Source organism: Trachypithecus francoisi, unplaced genomic scaffold, assembly GCF_009764315.1.
Source record: "Trachypithecus francoisi isolate TF-2019V2 unplaced genomic scaffold, Tfra_2.0 Lachesis_group17, whole genome shotgun sequence".
NCBI classification, from domain to species: domain Eukaryota; kingdom Metazoa; phylum Chordata; class Mammalia; order Primates; family Cercopithecidae; genus Trachypithecus; species Trachypithecus francoisi.
This window is the reverse complement of record NW_022681462.1, coordinates 151,982-172,694: the sequence shown is the minus strand read 5'-3', so window position 1 is coordinate 172,694 and position 20,713 is coordinate 151,982. Positions and strand designations below refer to the sequence as shown.

General features: G+C 46.0%; 1 protein-coding gene across 3 annotated transcripts in view; it reads left to right on the top strand.

The window, feature by feature from the left end:
- Positions 1 to 3,924, top strand: part of LOC117099569 (zinc finger protein 514) — an 80,841-nt gene extending 76,917 nt beyond the window's left edge. For 2 of the 3 annotated variants that reach the window (XM_033238811.1, XM_033238815.1), the window contains 2 exons: positions 947 to 1,083; positions 3,538 to 3,924. In XM_033238811.1, coding sequence (XP_033094702.1) covers positions 947 to 1,083; positions 3,538 to 3,762 — 362 coding nt within the window. In that variant the 3' untranslated portion in view covers positions 3,763 to 3,924. Of the gene's footprint in view, positions 1 to 946; positions 1,084 to 3,448 lie in introns of all 3 variants that reach the window. The other variant, XM_033238812.1, reaches the window with a different exon arrangement.
- The last annotated feature ends 16,789 nt before the right edge of the window (positions 3,925 to 20,713 follow it).

The window sequence follows — 20,713 nt, the reverse complement described above, 5'->3', positions numbered from 1 at the left end:
CAGGGGAAACATTGGATAAACAGGTTTTGTTGAATGCCCTAATCAGGGTACTGTGTTAGAGTACAAGGGAGGAAGGCAGAAGGAAGGATGCCACCTTGAATAACATGGTCACAGCAGGCCTGTCTGAGGAGGAGCAGTTTGAATGGGACCTTGAAGAAGAGACGGAGCCAAGGGGGCAGAGCTGGGAGGACATTCCAGGCAGAGGGAGTCCCAAGTGCAGTCCTTAAGGTGAAGAAGCCAGCGGGAGGTGTCATGTGTCTAGATGAGGGCAGGGAGGTTGGCAGGACTCTCAGGCACAGAAGGCTCTGAATAGGCCATGGCATTCTTTATTTTAATCTCGAGAACAGTGGGAAGGAGGGATCTTTAAATGGGGAATAACGTGTTTGGTTTGTGTTTTTAAAGCTCTCTGGAGAAGGGATTACAGGCAGAAAAGGGTAGGGCAAGTGGCTGGAGGGGAGACCCCCCCAAGATTTAGAGGTCAGCAAGAAGGGGAGGACAGGCCAGTAGCTAGGAGGAAAGCCAGGAGAGGATGTGTTACCAAAACAGAAGAGCTTCTCCAGGAGGAGGAAGTGGACCAGTCTGCTCAGGTAACGTAACTATCAAGGAGGGTGAGAAGAGGTGTGTCTCTCCATCCTTAGTTAACGTGAGTCTGGAGTGTCAGGAATTTTCATGCATGTTTGTTAATCTCAATAACAATCCTGTTTCTTTGCCCTGGATACGTGTTCAAGATATTTGTAGGTGTCATCTTTTTAATCCTTGTAGTATCCTGTTGAAGTGTCATCTTGGAAGTTAAGTAAGTTGTCAAGGGTCAGCTCACTAGGAGGTGGTGATACCAGAATGTGAACCAGTTTCCCGAAGCCCAGCGTGAAGCCATGCGAACGTCAGCAGGGCGACTCCTCCCGCTGCAGGCGAGTGGGCTGTCTATCACCCGGTTCTCCCTTTCTAGGTTACGGCCTCCGCTGCCACAGAGCCATCATCACCATCTGCCGGCTCATTGGCATCAAAGACATGTACGCCAAGGTCTCTGGGTCTGTTAATATGCTCAACCTCACCCGGGGCCTCTTCCGTGGGCTCTCCAGACAGGTAACCCTTCCCTGGGACTGAAACAGAAGTTCTAGTTTGTATTTCAGTTGTGTGTATTAGGGCTGCGATGCCCTGGGGCCTCCTGGAGATGCTTTCCTGGGGCCACCTGAGGAGTTGGGCATTCTTTGCTGTCTGTGACTACGTCGGTTTAGTTAAATCCACTGACGAGTTCATGAAAATTACCTTATAAAAAGTATTTCATGGGTTTTTCTAAGTAGCATTTTTTAAAGCCAGTAATTACAGTCTACATGTTATTAGGAAAATAACACATGCTTGTTCTAAAGCTCCAACAGTATGGAAAAGTAAAATCAAAAGAGAAAGTCTATTTCCTAATTTAGTCCTTTCAGTTGGGGCTAGGGTGAAGCACCCAGGGCACCTCTGCACTCAGGGCAGGCACAGTCAGTTCCCTGTTACCTGTGTAGGTGGTGCAGACTGATGCCTGGGTTGGTGCGAACTCTGAACATTAACATGCCAGGTTACTTTTCCTCATAGGTGGGAGCCCTGGGCCCGGCTCCCAGTCACCCACCATGGAGGGCAGGGCTGTGGCTGCACCGGCTGCCCGTTCTTAGGCAGCCACTGTACCTGCCCAGCAGGGCTGGCCTGTCTCTTGAAAGGATGGGTAGACCTCAGCATGGTGGATGAGCAGAAAAGACAACCAGGTTCAGTGGGCTCCATTTGCTGATCCTGTTAGCTGAGGGATTCTGGCAGACTTCCTGACACTTCAGGAGTACAGTAGTGGGTTTTAGTTAGAGTGATCCATGGAGAAATTTTACATGTCTCTCTTTAAAATAGGAAAATTAAAAGAAAAAGAAGGCTTTGGGTAAAAGCATTCTGTTTTCTGAACAGCTTTTGTGTGTGGGTACTGTCTAAACAGCCTTCAGAGCACTTCCAAGTGGAAACGTTAGAGGTTTAATTAAGGTGTTGGTTTTATTTATGATCCAGTAGACTTGTTCTGTTTTTGGTTTTTTTTGTTTGTTTTTGTTTTTTGAGACGGAGTCTCGCTCTGTCACCAAGGTTTGGAGTGCAGTGGCTCCATCTCAGCTCACTGCAATGTCCGCCTCCTGGGTTCAAGTGATTATCCTGCCTCAGCCTCCTGAGTAGCTGGGACTACAGGTACATGCCACTATGCCTGGCTAATTTTTATATTTTTAATAGAGACGGGGTTTCACCATGTTGGTCAGGCTGGTCTTGAACTCCTGACCTCATGATCCACCTACCTTGGCCTCGCAAAATGCTGGGGTTACAGGCATGAGCCACCGTGCCTGGCCTAGGCTTGTTCTTTTATGTGATATTTTTGTTTTCTGTTAGTCTTTTAAACCTTCTGATGTAGTTACCATATATCATCTCTCCTAAAATGCCATCAGCTATAAAAGGTTGCGTTATTTAATATGTCACTCAAAAAGGAAAAGATGCCACCAATTTAGCTGATGTGCCTTTGATTGAAAGATACACCAATATAAGTTATTTTATTTTGTTTGTGGAATGGCTCATCTCTTTTCTAATTTCAAACATACATAGAATAGTGCAAGGCAGCCATAAGGCCTGGGATCACGGGATTGACATAGCAGGTATGTCATTGTACCATGAATACCGTCTCCTGAACTGATCTGCCTGCTTCCAGATCTCTGTGGCTTCCCTCTCTAATGAATCCCCATGGCCGTCACCCAGCTCATGACCAGTCTTGCTTCTTAGTACCACCCCCAGTTATTTTGAACCAAATCTCAGACATTTTATTTCACCCCTAAATATTTCCGTATGTATCTTCGAAAAGATAAGGATTTAAAAAAATACCCTGTAATACTATTACCATACCTAAAAAATTAACAGTAACTTGTATCATCAAATATCCAATCAGTGTTCATACAAATGAACAAATTCCATTTGTTAGATTAAAAAACAATTTTTTTTACACAATATGTTTGAATCAGCTTACAGAACAGGTTAATGTATGTTTTTGCTATGCCTTTTAAATAGGTTCCCCTCGTCTCCCGCCCCCGTGCCCTGCCCCCTTATGATTTTTTGTTGAGGAAACCAGGTTGTTTGTTTTGTGGTGCTTCCTGGCCTGTTGCTGACTGAAATACCTGTAGGGTCCTTCATGTCTTATCTCCCCTATATTTACTGTAAATTGGTAGTTAGATCTAGGGGGTTGGTGAGATTCAAGTGCAGTGTTTGGCACAGCATGCTGCATAATCAGGAGGGTTTAGAAGGCAAGAGACCAGAGGCCAAGGCCCTTCCTCTGTCCCAGTTTGGGGTGGGCAGATGCGGCAGGTGAGGCTGAAATGGCTCCACCCGTGACAGGTTATTAGAGTTTAGCCACAAAACACATTAACCCAAATCCACTGAAATGGCCTTTGAATTCCCCCAGGCTGTACTCTTCTGGCCTGTGGAAGTTCCTGCTCTTGATGTTGCAAATGTGCTTCAGACCAAATCTGTTCTGAATCTGGTCTTGCCTAGGAAACCCATCAGCAGCTGGCTGATAAGAAGGGTCTCCATGTTGTGGAAATGCGGGAGGAATGTGGCCCTCTGCCCATTGTGGTGGCCTCCCCCCGGGGGGCCCTGAGGAAGGATCCGGAGCCAGAAGAGGAGGTTCCAGACATCACACTGGACTGGGAAGACGTGAAGGCTGCGCAGGGAATGAAGCGCTCTGTGTGGGCTAATTTAAAGAGAGCCGCCACGTAAGCTCTCCGGCCTTGTGCAGCTGGTTCCTGTACCTAGGAGAGACCAGGAGAGACTCAGCCCCTCACAGCTTGGGGTGTGGCCTTGGTTTTTGTTTGTTTTGAGGAAAGTTTAATCTGGTAAACTCTTCAGAAATAAATAATTACAGCTTTCGTGTATGGAGCACATGTGATATGCCAATGTGATAGAACCTTTACATACATATCTCAGTTCAAGACTACTTTAAATATTCATCCAAAGTAACAAAAGTAAATGAATTAGGGAGACGGGGCTAATAATTTGACCTGATCGGTAATAATGTACACAGTGGTAATCGCTGTAGCAATTATAGCTGATATATATGAACTCATTCATCCAAAGTGAACGTGATTAACCTCATTTGACAGAGCAGTTAAGTAACTTGACTACCTCGAGGAACTGCCAAACTTTTCCACAGTGGAAATGGAAGTTGTTGGCTACATTGGGAATGTTAAGTGGCGATTAATTGTACACCGTTGTATTTCCCTGAGGGCTGATGATGTTGAGCGTCTTTTCATGTGCTGATTGGCCATTTGTATATGTTTTTTGGAGAAATGTCTATTCAGGGCCTTCACCCATTTAAAAAGTTATTTTTTATTATTATTGAGTTCCTTATAGTTTCTAGATATAAGCCCTTATCAGATGCATGCTTTACAAAAGTTTTTACCCATTCTGTGGAACATATTTTTTTTTTTATTTCTTTGCATACTCTTTCTGCCCCACCCACATCCTGTTTCTGGGACACTGATGACACAAATGTTCAATCTTTTATTATCGTCCGTGAGTCCCTGAGGCTGTGTTTAACAATTTTTTTCCAGTCTGTTTTCTCTCGGTTGCTCAGTTTAGGTAATTTCTATTGTTTTATCTTCAGAATAACTGGTTATTTTCTCTTTCCTTTCCATTCTGCTCTTGAACCATCCATGCAGTACTTTAACTTTGGCTATCATTGTATATTTCAGTTAAAATTTCCATTTGATTTCTTTTTTATATCTCTTGTTTCTTTGCTGAGGCTATTTGCTGAGACTTTTTTTTTTTTAATGGCTTCAAGAGTGTTTATAATTGCTCACTGAAGCATTTTCATGGTGGCTGCTTTAAAATCCTTGTCACCAGGTGGGTGTGGTGTCTCACGCCTGTAACCCCAGCACTTTGTGAGGCTGAGGCAGGAGAATTGCTTCAGCCCAGGAGTTTGAGATCAGCCTGGGCCACAAAGTGAGACCTCATCTCTACAAAAAATAAAAGTAAATGTAAAAGTTAGACACACATGGTGGTATGCGCCTGTAGTCCCAGCTCCGTAGGAGGCTGAAGTGGGAGGATCGTTTGATCGCAGGAGGTTGAGGCTGCAGTGAGCCTTGTTCATGCCACTCCAACCTGGGCGGCAGAGCGAGACCTTGTCTCCAAAAAAAAAAAAAAAAATTCTTGTCATAAAGTTTCAACATCTGTGTCATCTTAGTGTTGACATCCCTTGAGGTTTTTTCTCATTCAAGTTTACAATGTCCTGGTTCTTGTTATGATGAGTGACTTTGGCTGTATCCTGGACGTCGTCACTGTTATGTTATGAAGCTCTGGCACTTATTTAAATCTCTCAGCATGCTTCCTCTGACGGTGCTGGTGTGGGATGGGGCCCTGGCTCGTTACTGCCTGGTGAGGATGGAGATCCAGGTTTCCTACTGCCGCTGTCCTCGGGACCTCTGCTGATGCCTTTCTGCTGGAAGTAGGAGGAGCACCCTCATGACATGGGATAGGGAGAAGTCCATGTTAGGCTGGATGGTGAAAGTTTTCAGCCTGTGACATTATCTGGTGAGGGTGGGGTCCCTTTTTTTCCTGTGGTATTTTGCTAGAGTAAGGTAGTTATTTCCTAAAAGTTACCTGTCTTGTTAGTTTACCTTCTTTCCTTAAATACCTAACAAATATCAAGACAATGAACTTTAAGCAATAAAGGACAATGATCCTTTGGAGAGGGGAAACAAAATTATTCCTCCTTACTATCTGCAGAAAGTCTGTGGCTGTAGGAAGGGTTACCCCATCAGGACCTGGCGGTCTCCTGGAGTTGAGGTGCAGTTGGGCAGCCGAAATGGCTAGAGTTCACGGGGAAAATGCCTTTGAGGAGAGAGTTGCACAGCAGAACCAAGATCTGCAGAGCGTTTCCATCAGATATTTAGTTACACACTAACAGTGCATGCCTGTGAGGAAACTCACCCAAAAGAATTAGAAGGAACAGTGTTTGGAGCAGAAAATAGTGTCAGCAGCCACGGTGGAAAACCTTGTAATCTAGGTGGCATTGGAAGAGAACTAAGATGCCCTAGTAGTAGAAAAATTATATGTAAAAACTACCCCTGGTCCCAACTCAGAAAGCTTAAAAACAAGACCAAACTGGAACACAGCTGTTTCCGAGTAACTTAATTGTGTTCCAGAACAAAGCTCAAGAATATAGGAATACAAAAAATATACCCAATAAAGTAAAATATACAATACTTGGCATCGAATAAATCACTAGGCAGCCAGGCGCGGTGGCTCACGCCTGTAAATCCCAGCACTTTGGGAGACTGAGGTCAGGAGTTTGAGACCAGCCTGACCCACATGGAGAAACCCTGTCTCTACTGAAAATACAAAACAATTAGCTGTGCGTGGTGACACATGCCTGTAATCCCAGCTACTTGGGAGGCTGAAGGTGGGAGAATCGTTTGAACCAGGGAGGTGGAGGTTGTGGTGAGCCAAGATCATGCCGTTGCACTCCAGCCTGGGCAACAAGAGTGAAACTCCATCTCAAAAAAAAAAAAAAAAAAAATCCCTAGATATGCAAAGAAGCGAGAACATAGGCTCATAATAAAGGGAAAAATCAGTCCATCAAAACTCAGCCATGAATGGCACCATGACAATCAGTCGACAAGGACATTAAAACAGGTATTATGACTGTGTTCCATATGTTCAAAAAGCTAGAGAGAGAAACATACTAAGTAGAGGCGTGGAAGATACGAAACACCAAGTTGAACCTCTAGAGATGAAAACTGCAATATCTGATGAAAAACACTGAATGGGGTTGACAGCAGATTGGACATCTTAGAAAAAGATATGAAAGAATTTGAAGACAGCAGCTTAAACAGGAAAATGACTGAAGAAGAATTGGTAGGAGAAATTGGGCATTAGAGAACTATGGAACAACTTCAGGAGACAAATGTGTGTGTAATTGGAGTCCCTGGAGAAGGGAGATACAAAAAAATTTTTGAAGAACTATGGCTGGGCACAGTGGCTCACACCTGTAATCCCAACACTTTGGGAGGTCGAGGCGGGTGAATCACGAGGTCATCTGTTCGCGACCAGCCTGGCGAACATGGTGAAACTCCGTCTCTACTAAAAATACAAAAATTAGCCAGTCATGGTGGCAGGCATCTGTAACCCCAGCTACTGCAGAGGCTGAGGCAGGAGAATCACTTGAACCCGGGAGACGGAGGTTGTAGTGAACCGAGACCACACAATTGCAATCCAGCCTGGGCAACAGAGCGAGACTCCGTCTCAAAAAAAAAATTTTTTTTGAAGAAATAGTAGCTGAGTTGATGGCAACTACTGAGACCCAATAAATACAATAACTGTATCGGCCGGGTGCGGTGGCTCAAGCCTGTAATCCCAGCACTTTGGGAGGCTGAGGCGGGCGGATCACGAGGTCAGGAGATCGAGACCATCCTGGCTAACACGGTGAAACCCCGTCTGTACTAAAAATACAAAAAATGAGCCGGGCGTGGTGGCGGGCGCCTGTAGTCCCAGTTACTCGGGAGGCTGAGGCAGGAGAATGGCGTGAACCCGGGAGGCGGAGCTTGCAGTGAGCCAAGATTGCACCACTGCACTCCAGCCTGGGCGACAGAGCGAGACTCCATCTCAAAAAAAAAAAAAAAAAATTAACTGTATCAATCAAATTTCAACTAGCAATAGAGGAAATTTTAGAAGTGAGGAAGGGAGAGAAGATTAGTTACAGAGGAACAAAGGTAAGGATGACAGCAGCTTTCTTGTAGGAAACAATGAAAGGTACGAGACGGAAACACAGCTCTAAAGTATGGAAGGAGACATTACCAACCTGGAATTCTTTACCTAATGAAAATTTCTTTCAGAAATGAAGGCCAAATGGAGGGTTTTCCAGACATAAAATCTGAAAGAATCAGCAGCCCTGCCTTACAAGAGTTGTTAAAGGAGGTTCTTTGCGCAGAAGAAAGATAGTAACATCCCTTCTATGCAAATAAATGAACACTAGAAATGATGACTAGGTAGGTTATTAGATGCATAAAGGATTTCATATATCCTTTTGTTTAGGTATCTTTAACACCTAATTGACCACTTAAAGCAAAAATAATCATGGATTGTGGTTTTCAACGGGCAGAAGTAAAATCTATGATAATAGCCCAAAGGCAGAGGGGAGAAATGGAAATACGTAGTCATGCGGTTCTTACATACTGGAAGTCGTGTAGTATCATATGAAGGTAGATTGGTTTAAGTAAAAGATGTGCAGTAAAAATTCGCCCTAAAGGAATCACTGAAGTAACACAGTTACAGCTATTAAGCAACAAAGAGGATACAAAAGCAATCTTAAAACTTTTTTATGAAGAAGTTTTAAGATTGTATTCTAAAAGAAGACAGGAAAAGAGGAACAAGGAACTGGTGAAATAAATAGAAAAGACGCAAGATAGTAGATTTAAACCCAGCCATATCATAATCACCTAAAGTGTAAATGGTCTAAATGTGTCCCTTGTAACCAGTTGGTTAATGGTGGTGTTGCTTTCACCTGTGTCCTTGCTGATGTTCCTCCTGCTAGATCTGTCTGTTTCTGAGAAGGGGGTGTTGATGTCTCTAACCTGTAATACTGGATTCCTCTATTTCTCCTTGCAGTTCTATCAGTTTTTGCCTCATGTATTTTTTGATGCTCTGTTGTTCATTAAAGATTGTAATCCAACCTAGGCAACATGGTGAGACCTCATCTCTACGAAAAATTACAAAATTAGCCAGGCATGGTGGTGCGTGCCTGTAGTCTCAGCTACATGGAAGCTTAGGCAGGAGGACTGTTTGAGCCTGGGAGGTTGAGGCTGTAATGAGCCATGTTTGTACCCCAAAAAACAAGGATATGTCTTCTAGGAAAAGTGACCCCTTATCATCATGTCATCTTCCCATATGCTTGCTGATTTTCCTTGCTCTGAAGTCAGCTCTGTCTGAAATTAATAGAGCTACTCCCACTTTCTTTTGATTCGTGTTAGCATGATACGTCTTTCTCCATTTCTTTACTTTTAATCTACATGCATTTTTATATTTAAAGTGAGTTTATTGTAGACAGTATATACTTGATTCTTGATTTTGGATCAAGAATCAAAATCTCCCTTCTGACAATCTGTCTTTCCATTCGTGTATTTAGAACTTTGACATTGAAAGTAATTCTTGATAGAATTGAACTACTGTCTGCCATAACATTACTGTTCTTTGCTGCCCTTGTTCTTTGTTCCTATTTTTGTTTTCTACTTTTTCTGCCTTTTGATTCCATATTCTCCTTAAACTTTCCTTCGTGTTTACCCCAGATCTTGCAGTACACATTTGCAACTAATCCAAGGCCAATTTCAAATAACAGTGTATTGCTTCTTGGGTAGTGCGAGTACCTTGCATTAATCAAGTATTCCTAATTCCTCCCTCTTGTCCCTTGCCTTCATTCATTTTACTTATATAAACTATACTCATCCAGTACATTGTTGCTATTACTATTTTGAACAAACTGTTACCTGTTAGATCAACCAAGAAAAATGAAAAGTTTTTATTTTCCTTTCACCTATTCCTCCTTTGATGCTCTTCCTTTGTGTAGAACCAGTTTCTGACTTGTGTCATTTTCTTCTCTGTAAAGAACTTGTAACATTTCCCACAAGGCATCAAATTCCCTGTTGTCTGAGAAAATCTTTATTCTCCTGTACTTTCAAAGGATAATTTCACAGGATACAGAATTCTAGGTAGTGAGGTGATTTTTCCTCTCTCACCACTTTAAATACTTCACTCCACTCTTGCTTGCGTGGTTTGGGGGAGAAGTTGGATATAATTCTACTTTTATTTGCTTGCGTGGTTTGGGGGAGAAGTTGGATATAATTCTATTTTTACTCTCTATAGGTAGGACGTTTTTTCCTCTAGTTTTCAATATTTTTAAGAAACTATTTCATTATGCGAAATACTGCACATTCATGATGCCCTTTAGTCAGAAGTTCTTTGAAACGATGCTGTCGCCTTGGCCATTCAAAGAATGGAGTCATCTGACTCATGCACTGTGCAAATGGCCTTGCAGATAGCATAGGTTTTGTTTTTGTTTTTTTTTTGAGATGGAGTCTTGCTCTGTTGCTGAGGCTGGAGTGGAGTGCAGTGGCACGATCTTGGCTCACTGCAACCTCCACCTCCTTGGGTTCTCGTGCCTCAGCCTCCCCAGTAGCTAGGATTACAGGTGTGCACCACCATGCCTGGCTAATTTTTGTATTTTTAGTACAGACGGGGTTTCACCATGTTGGCCAGGCTGGTCTTGAACTCCTGACAAGTGATCTGCCCACCTTGGTCTCCCAAAGTGCTGGGATTACAGGTGTGAGCCAACACACCTGGCCAATAGCATAGGTTTTACACTGGCCGTTAAACCTGTCTGCAACCTTCTCAACTTTGGCCACAAAGTTGAGTATCTGGATGGACATGAGGTCCTTGGCACCAAGGCCACAGTTGCTGGCAGGGTATTTCCATGGCACATTCAGGTCCGTGGACTCTCAGGCATCGTCTCGCACATGGAGGCTGTGCCTGATGTCCCTATAATACATGCTAGCAGAGAAAGCTTTCAAGGTTTTTTCTTCATTTTTGGTTTTCTGTAGGGTGAATATGACATGTAGGCATACTTTTTTGGCATCTTTTTGTGTATATATGTGTGTGTCTGTGTGTTTTTTCCTGGATCTGTGATTTGATATCTGATGTTAATTTGGGGGAATTCTGAGTTGTTATTGCTTCAAATAGTTTTTCTGTTCCTTTTTCCGCTTTCTGATATTCCCATTAGGTGTATGTTACACTTTTTGTTGTCCCACAGTTTTTAGATATTCTGTTCCAGTTTTTGTTGTTGTTTAGTCTTTTTTCTCCTGGATTTGCAGTTGTGGAAGTTTCTACTGACGTCCTCAAGCTCAGAGATTCTTTCCTCAGCTGTGTCCAGTCTACCAAGGAGTCTGTCAAAGGCATTCTTCATTTCTGCTATTGTACTTTTTACAATCTCTAGCACGTTTTTTACTCTCTTGGAGTTTTCATCCAAGCTTACGTTACCTGCCTGTGTTTGCAGGTTGTCCCCCTTTTCCATGAGTGCCCTTGCATATTAATTGTCGTTGTTTTAATTCCTAGTCTGATGAGTCCAGCATCCCTGCCATCTGGTTCTGATGCTTGCTCTGTGTCTTTAGACTTTTTTGTCTTTTAGTATGCCTTGTAATTTGTTATGGGGCAAACATGATGTACTGGGTAAAGGGAACTCCTTTAAATAGGCCCAGTGATCAGGCGAGTTGAGGTAAGGATTACAAGCAGCTTCTCTAGTCCTGTGAGTAGGTCTTAGTCTTTTAGTGAATCTGTGGCCTTGGCCCTTAATCTTTACAAGTCCTCCTCGGTGTTTACCCACTTAGAACAGGATAACAGAGTTGAACATTTCCCTTCTATCATGTCAGGCTCTGATAACACAGTTTATCATAAGAGCAAGACTTTCTGAGAACGTGTTCTGGCGTATTTCAAATGGTTACTTCCCTGTTTCCTTGCCAGAAGCAGGAGGAGCCTGGAAGGTGTTCACTGTGGGGACATGGTAAGTTCCTGGACCTAAAACTCATAGAAACGTTCCCCACCATGACTGGGTCCCCCTGGAGTTTTCACCTTTCAAACTTGGCCACACTGAGCCTCTAGCAATTCATCAGCTACAGTTTAGGTTCCCTACCCTGAACTTCCTGGGAATGGTTCTGCCAGTGGGTTTCTGCTCTGGTAAGTTGTGATTCTTTGAATCTAGCCAATTTCTCAACTTCTGGAGGCACCAGTTTGCCCTGTGAACTCAATTCTTTGATAAATCTAAGAAGAGGTTTTGATTTTTCAGTTTATTTTTTACTTGTTAGTATGGAGTGTTGGCCTCCAGGCCCCTTATACAGCAGATCAGAAACCAGAAGTCTAAACATGTCAGTTAAACAGTAGAAATGACCAGATTTCATTTTTAAAAAGCAAGACCCAACTATATGTTGCCTATAAGAAATCCACTTTAGATATGAAGACTGATAGGTTAAAAGTAAAAGGGTGGAAAAGTAAGTTCATAGAAAGTTGAAGGATATGTTAATACTAGACAATGTAGATTTTAGAGCAAGGATGATTACTAGGGATAAAGAGGACCATTTTATAATAATAATTCATCAAGACAACATAGCAGTCCTAAACGTTCAAACACCTAAAAATAGAACTTCAAATACCTAAAGCAAAAACTGATTGGACTACAATGAAAAACAGAACCACAGTTGATAGAGATTTTAGCATTCCTGTCTCAGTAACTGACGCAAACAGAATTGGTAAGGATGCAGAAGAGGTGAGCAGCATTATCAGCTTGGACTTCATCGGCGGCTTTTTTAAGAGATGGGGCTTCTCTCTGTTGCAGAGGCTGGAGTGCAGTGACATGATCATAACCCTGCAGCCTCAAACAACGAAACTCAAGGGATCCTCCCACCTCAGTCTCCCGAGCAGATGGGACTGTAGGCATGTGCCACTGGACCCCGCTAATTTTTAATTTTTTTTGTGGAGATGGGGGGGCCTCACCTTTTTGCCGATGCTGGTTTTGAACTCCTGGCCTCAAGCAGTCCTCCTGCTGTGGCCTGTCATTGAGTTATAGAACACTCTACCACCAACAACAAAATACATACTGTTTTCAAGGGCATACAAGGCATTTACCAAGATGGACTATGTTCTGGGCCATAAAACAAGTCTCAATAAATTTAAAAGGATTTAAGTCACATAGAGTATATATTCTGATCACAGTGGGTTGAAATTAGAAATCAGTAGCATCTGGAAAATCCAAATATTTGGAAACTAAATGACATCTAAATAACCATGAGAAAGAGCAAAAATAAAAAGGGAGAAATTAGCATTTTGAACTGAACAGACTAAAGCTACAGTCACTGACCTTGTGGTACCAGTGGCAAGATAGACACAGATCAGTGGAAGAAAATAGAATATAGAAATACACCCTCCAAATGTGGTCAGTTGAGTTTTGACAATGATGCAAAGGAAATTCCATGAAGAAGAGATAGGAGAATAAGAGAAAGATAGGAGTGGTGGAATAGATGCATATCCATATGCAAAATATGAGCTTTGAGCCATATATCACAGTATATACATAAACTAACCAATTATGTTTCAGACCTACACTTAAAACCCAAAACTAAAACTGCTGAAAACCTAGAAGCAATCTTTGTGAACTGTAGCTACAATATCAAAGGCACAATCTGTATGTTGATAAATTGACTTTATCAAAATTCAGAATTTCTTCTCTTGAAAAGATGTGTTTGAAAAAGTTTTCAACAGCTGGGTAAGTCACACATGGGAGAAAGTATGTGCCAGACATATCTAATAAAGGACTTGTATTCTGAATACATAAATCTCAAAACTCATAATTAGAAAATAACAGTAAAAATGGGCAAAATATTTGGACACTTTACCAAAGAAGATATAGATATGGCAAATAAGCCCATGAAATGGTGCTTATCAGTCATTAGAGAAATGCAATTAAAACCACTGAGAGATACCACCACATACATTAGAATGTCTAAAGATCCTTCTGCCAAATGGTGAAGATAGGATGAAACAGCTGGAATTCTTGTACATTGTTAGTGGGAATGTAAAACGGTACAGCCACTTTGGAAAATACTTGGGCAGTTTCTTAAAATGTTAAAGATACACTTGCTGTATAATCCGACCATTCTCTTCCTAGGTATGTTTCCAAGAGAACAAAAGCATCTGCCCTTACCAAGGCTTGTATATAAATGGCCATAGCAGTTTAATTTGTAATAAAAACTGGAAACAACACCAATGTGTATCAACAGGTAAATGGCTACATTTTTATTGCTGAGTAATAACCATTGTATGGATGTACCACAATTTGTGTAGCCATTTACCTGTTGATACACATTCGATAAATGAACTGTCAATAAAAATGGACTATTGGGCCGGGCGCAGTGGCTCACACCTGTAATCCCAGCACTTTGGGAGGCCGAGACGGGTGTATCACGAGGTCAGGAGATGGAGACCATCCTGGCTAACACGGTGAAACCCCATCTCTACTAAAAATATATATATATACAAAAAAATTAGCTGGCGAGGTGGCCGGCGCCTATAGTCTCAGCTACTCGGGAGGCTGAGGCAGGAGAATGGCGTGACTCCGGGAGGTGGAGCTTGCAGTGAGCCGAGATCGCACCACTGCACTCCAGCCTGGGCAACAGAGCGAGACTCTGTCTCAAAAAAAAAAAAAAAAAAAAAAAAAGGACTATTGATACACAATACAGATGGATCTCAAAATGCATTGAGTGTAAGAAGTAAGACCAAAAAGTGAGCACATGCTGTATGATTTCATTTCTGTAAAATTCTAGGAAATGCAAACTAGTCTACAATAACAGAAAGTAGATCAGTGGTTGCCTGGGGCTGGGAGGGGGTAAGATGGGTATGAGGGAGGGATTACAAAGGGGCATGAAGCAACTTTAGCAGGTGACAGATATGTTCAACAAATTAGTTGTGGTGATGATTTCACAGTGTGTGTATATATCAAAACTTACCCAAGAGTACACTTTTTTTTTTTTTTTGAGATGAAGTCTGGCTGTGTCGCCCAGGCTGGAGTGCAGTGGCGTGATCTTGGCTCACTGCAAGCTCTGCCTCCCGGGTTCACGCCATTCTCCTGCCTCAGTCTCCCGAGTAGCTGGGACTACAGGTGCCCACCACCTCGCCCGGCTAATTTTTTGTATTTTTAGTAGAGACGGGGTTTCACCATGTTAGCCAGGATGGTCTCGATCTCCTGACCTCGTGATCCTCCCGCCTTGGCCTCCCAAAGTGCTGGGATTACAGGCGTGAGCCACCGCGCCCGGCCGAGAGTACACTTTTTAGTGTGCAGTTTATGCTAAACATCTTTACAACCACCAGGGGGCAGGAAGCTTCCCAAATATAGCAGTCCCTGTTTACTGAATGCGCAATGTAGACATTGATGATTCTAGTAGAAACCTCTCTCTCCTTTCAGTGAAATAGTTTTCAGTTAGACATGCTTGTGTCCAGGCCAGGCATGGTGGCTCACACCTGTAATCCCAGCACTTTGGGAGGCTGAGGCGGGCGGATCACGAGGTCGGAAGATCCGGACCATCCTGGCCAACGTGATGAAACCCCGTCTCTACCAAAAATACAAAAATTAGCCGGGCGTGGTGGCACATGCCTGTAATCCCAGCTACTCGGGAGACTGAGGCAGGAGAATCGCTTGAACCAGGGAGTCGGAGGTTGCAGTGAGCCAGGATCGCGCCACTGCACTGCAGCCTGGCCGACAGAGCAAGACTCCATCTCAAAAAAAAATAAAAGAAAGAAAGAAAAGAAAAGAAATGCTTGTGTCCTACAGAGATAATCACTTCTGTTTGAAATGCTAGATGTGGGATCTTCAAGGGCTGTAAGTACCTACTAGCAACATGATTAAAATTAAGCTTCCAGATTTGCATGACAAAGACTACCTTGAAAGAATCGCATTTGCTTCTCTTCCTCTCCTGAGCGGTTTTCAAACGCCTTTCAGCTGCAGATCATGCATTCACACTGTAATTTATCACTAGCCTAAAGTGTAAGTGAGGGTCAGGGTTGTGGGGCAAAGGCAGGACGCACCCGGGATCTGGGGACTGCAGCTTGAAAATTCATCAACTTGCTGTGTGACGTCAGTCGTGTTGCTTAACTCTTCGGTCTGCCCCCGGCACCTTCCACCACCATCTTAGCTTTCTGAAAGTAATGAGCGCTCCACCGTGTGAGTGTTACATAAGATCCACACCATCGGCCAGCGTAGCATGGGTGGAGAGGAAAGCGTCTTGCTGGGTGTCATCGGTGGCAGATGTGCTGCAGGGGACAAACAGCAGCTCAGGGAGTGGAGCCTTCTGAGCTCCTCCTAGACCTGAGGCATGTAAATTGGAGCCAGCATCTCAACAGCCCAGTGCCGCTACTTCTAAAAGACTCGTTTTGTGTTTTTTGTTTTTAATTTTTAGTTTTTTTAGGGACAGAGGCTTGCTCTGTTACCCAGGCTGGAGTGTAGTGGTGTAAACAGCTCACTGCAGCCTCAGCTTCCTGGGATAAAGCGATCCTGTACTTCAGCCTCCCCTGTAACTGGCCACAGGCACATGCCACCACACCCAGCTATTGTTTTTTTTCTTTTCGTAGAGACGGCATCTCGCTTTGTTGCCTAGGCTGGTCTTGAACTCCTGTACTGAAGCAATCCTCCCGCCTCAGCCTCCCGAACTGCTGGGATTACAGGCCTGAGTGATTGTGCCCAGCCAGAGGCTCATTTATTTTTAGAAAGAGGCCAGCCAATGAGAGCCGAGCTGTAGGTGCAGGCAGAAGCAGTGTCTATGCTGCACAGCGCTGTCACTGGCTGCCACAGCTCTACAGCCTGGGACAGGCAGAAGCACCTGGGCCTTTTTCTTAGCACTCAAATCAGTAATTCTGGACCCTCAGAGATTTGCTCATTACTTTGATGTTGATCGAGCTCCTCATGCTTACCTAGAATACTGTTTGGTGAGTATTAGTGTCCTGTGACTTTAAGGTTTTTTTTTTTCAATGTGCTGACGTTTATTGAACACTTGACCTGTGCCTGACAGTGTTGTAATCCACTTACATATTTAAATTATTAACCTTGAGCACCTAGATCCCCAAATTAAAAAACTTGCTCAACACATAGCTAGTAAGACGTGAGGCCAGGGTTGACACCCAGGCAGGCTGGCTCCAGTGCCCAGCTCCTAAGACCAGGCTGCCCCAGTGAGGCTGGACAAGTTCCCTTACCTGGGAATCCCAGCTCAGAGAGTTAGGGGAGGCAAGGGTTTCAAAGGCCTTTGAAAGAGCTCAAGGAGCGCTGAGGAGTGAAAGGATTTTTGCGTAGGGTCATGAGGGACAGTAGAGGTGTGTGTATGCGTGTGTGTGCACACACTGGGCAGAGGGCAAAGGGACTGTGGCGTCGGGGAGCTTGGCTAGTTCAGAGCTGAAGCTGGATTGTGTGTGGGAGCCACGTGAGTCCCGAGCCATCTGTCGTGAGCGGTGCACACAATTCAGCGATAACCAGGTCCGCGCATGTTCTGTCTTTCCACAGTGTCCGACTCTGATTGATGTTATTATTTCAATCACAGGAGCCATGAGTGCCATGGAGTTCCTCAGGGGACAGTTCTCCTTAGTACTTCCTGCTCACTTCCCCAGTCAGAGCACACATGCTTCAGCCACTCCACAAGCCAGTCAGCATTACAAGCCATGCAGAGTCATATACTTATTATATAGATGTTATAGATTAAACATTCCACAACACACAGTAACTTTTAACATGAAGAGAAGGGCGGTGGGAAAAAGGTTAACAAAGCAGTACAAGGAGAGTAACAGAAAAAGAAATCTCTTGGTGTGGGCTGGTGCAACCCTCAGTACTTGTAGGAAGCGTCTGATGTGGGCAGATGTCAGGTGCTGATCACCAGTGGCTGTAAGACTGGGTCTGTTAAGACGGCCATTTGGGGCTGCTGAAGTCCTGCGCCTATGGCCACGGTGTCCTCTGATGAGGACTGAGTGGAGGAGCGTGCTTGGTTATGCCCTTGTCTGGCTGGATGCAGTCTTTATTGACCAGGCAGAACATCTGGTCCCTGTTAGCAAAGTGTCCTATGATACGTAAGATGCAGTCTTTTTCTAAGACGGAGTTAGTTATGTCAAGGGTGTTGTATACAGGCTCGTGGGGAGGGGGAAGGGAGAGGACCCCGGCAGCTGCACAGGCCCCCGTAGGGTGTGTGGGGCGCCCCGCCGTAGTCCTGGGGCTCTGCGATTCCCCCCAGCTCTGCCCAGCAGGCTGCTGAACCCTGGTGGGGTCCCTGCAGGTGGGGGCGCCCCGCCAGGAGAGCGGCCAGAGAACCTCTCCGTTCCGCCAGGCGCTCTGGGAGGAGAGGGGGGTGGGGGTGCGCTGGCGTTTGGGACGCTGGGGGCGCCTGCTGGGGCCCGGGAGCGTCCCCTGACCCCACCCTCGGGCTGCGGCGCACTCCGCCGCAGGAGGGAGCCTTTGGTCCCGGTCCCCGGCAGCCCCACCTCTTAGCTGCTGCTGGTCTGAGGAGGGTTCTGTGCGGGTCCAGACGCCCCCGCCTGAACAAGGCGCCTTCTGGAGGGCGCGAGTCAGCGAGCCCCGCTGGGTGTTTGCTCCCGAACGCCCCTTGCTGGCCCGAACTGGGCTGGGCACTGGCCTTTCCCGAGAGGGCTGGGGCGCCCGTCCCGCCAGGGGAGCTGCACCCAGGAGGCGCCCCCTGCCAGGGGTGACCTCGTGGGCGGGGCCGGCCTGAGGGTGGCCGGGCGGGAGGGCGGTGCTGCTGGCCGGGGACTCGGCACTCTGCACTGATTGTGGGGTTTTTTTTTTTTTTTTTTTTTCGAGACAGAGTCTCGCTCTGTAGCCCCGGCTGGAGTGCAGTGGCCGGATCTCAGCTCACTGCAAGCTCCGCCTCCCGGGTTTACGCCATTCTCCTGCCTCGGCCTCCGGAGTAGCTGGGACTACAGGCGCCCGCCACCTCGCCCGGCTAGATTTTTGTATTTTTTTAGTAGAGATGGGGTTTCACCGTGTTAGCCAGGATGGTCTCGATCTCCTGACCTCGTGGTTCGCCCGTCTCGGCCTCCCAAAGTGCTGGGATTACAGGCTTGAGCCACCGCGCCCGGCCTGTTTTTGTTTTTTGAGACGGGTTTTCCCTCTTGACCCCCAGGCTGGAGTGCAACGGGGCAATCTCGGCTCACCGCAACCTCCGCCGCCTCCCGGGTTCAAGCGATCCTCCTGCCTCAGCCTCCTGAGTAGCTGGGACTACCGGGGCCCGCCACCACGCCCGGCCCATTTTTGTATTTTTAGCAGAGACGGGGTTTCACCATGTTGGCCAGGCTAGTCTCGAACTCCTGACCTCAGGATCCACCGGCCTCGGTCTCCCACCAAAGTGCTGGGATTACAGGAGTGACCCACCGCTCCCGGCCGATTGCAGTTTTTAAAACAACCTGAAGTGGAAAAAAACCCACGAGCTTCACTTGGAAGCATAAAGTAGGATCCAGGGATTGGGTGGCATTGGAAAGCTTCAGAAAGTTCCTTCGTGGATGTATGGTGCAATGAGAGACCCTACAGACTAAGGGTCAGGAAGAGAAAATAATTTACTATTCAAATGATGAGATGGGGTCCAACCTCTGCAGTGCAGTCAGTGAATGAATAATAAAAAGAGGGTGGTGTGGCCTGGGGCTGTTCTTGCTTCCTCTGGGCCCTCAGTTTCCCCATCTGTAAAACAAAGGGACAGACCAGACTGCATGATCCTTAACTGGGGCTGAGGCTGCAGCCTTAGGCTTCCAGGGTGCGGATCTTGATATTCCCTGGGCACAGCGCCTGAGCACAGATTCCTTTGTGGGGAGATGGACTCACCTCCCTGGGAACCATGCTGCCATGCTGTAAGTATCTGCCCAAGCAAGCAGCTCTGAGCCCTCACCTGAAGGTTCATCTTTGGCAATGGAATTCCTTGGAAAGAAAGCTGCCCCTTCACCCCGGGGGCTGCCATGGGGTGCCCACATAGCAGGGCTGTAATATTTTTTTCTTATCCCTGGAGAGCAGCTCAATTCATGTTAGTAAACACAAACCCAGAGGCCCTTTCTTGATAAACACTGCAGATATAACTGAAAAACGGGCTCAGATCTTCATCTTACAAATGCAGCTGCTGCTTCAGACATGGTGCTGCCCCCAGGCCTATGGGGATTCAACTCATAGATTCATGTGAACACACATGTAACCCATGGCACCCTGAAGGTCTGGGACAGCAGTCCAGAGTGGCTCTCTCTGCCTCCTAAGGCTGGCCCTGGAGAAGTCGCTTGGGGCAGATGTCGGGGGGGGGGGGGGATCACCAAAGGGACGGGGCATCACCACCAGCATGACCAAGATCATTCCTAGAAGGCAAGCAGCAACCTACCTGCCAGGCTGTCTGTGGCTTTCAGGAAGCCCTTGGATGCCTGTCCGTTAAAAGAGGAGTCATTCAGGCTCTTCGCGAATGCGGGTGCCACAGTGGCCTTCCGAGGAGGGCTCACGGCCCTTCCTGACATCCCCTTGGTGCTTGGCTCCCCCGCCCTCTGCAGTCTCGTCCAGAACTCTGAGTGCTGTCCTGCTGCTTCCAGGGGTTCTGTGGCATTGCCCTTCTCAGTCCGGCCTGAGCTCCTAGGCAGCAAGGCTTTCCCTCCCACCCCCAGCAGCCTTCATCCACCTGCCCTGGGGGCTTTGTTCCTGTCTATGGGACCCCGGGCTATAACCATGCCTCCAGGAGCCTTCATCACCTGCTCCCAGGGTTGGGCAGGGTCTCCCTCCCAGCAGAGTCATCCTGGCTGCCCTCAGGCTGTGGCTCCCACCAAAAGCTGACAGACTCCAGCAGAGCCACAAATGCCCCCCTTGGTTTTTCCACCTGGCCCTCCCTTCTGTTAACAAGAACGCGGCCCAAGTTGTTGCTTGTTGTTACCGCTCTGCAGCAGTTTCCAAAGAAACTGCTTCAAAGCATGGGGCAGGGAGGGCTCCACAGGGTTTGGAGGCGGAGGCAGCCTGGAAACAGCTGGCAAAGCTCTGAGGGCGGGTGCAGGAGCAGAGCTGGGTGCGCTCTGCCTGGTGAGTTCCAACAAAATAGGATGTCGGTTGGTGAAGAAGTGAAAGTGCCTCTGA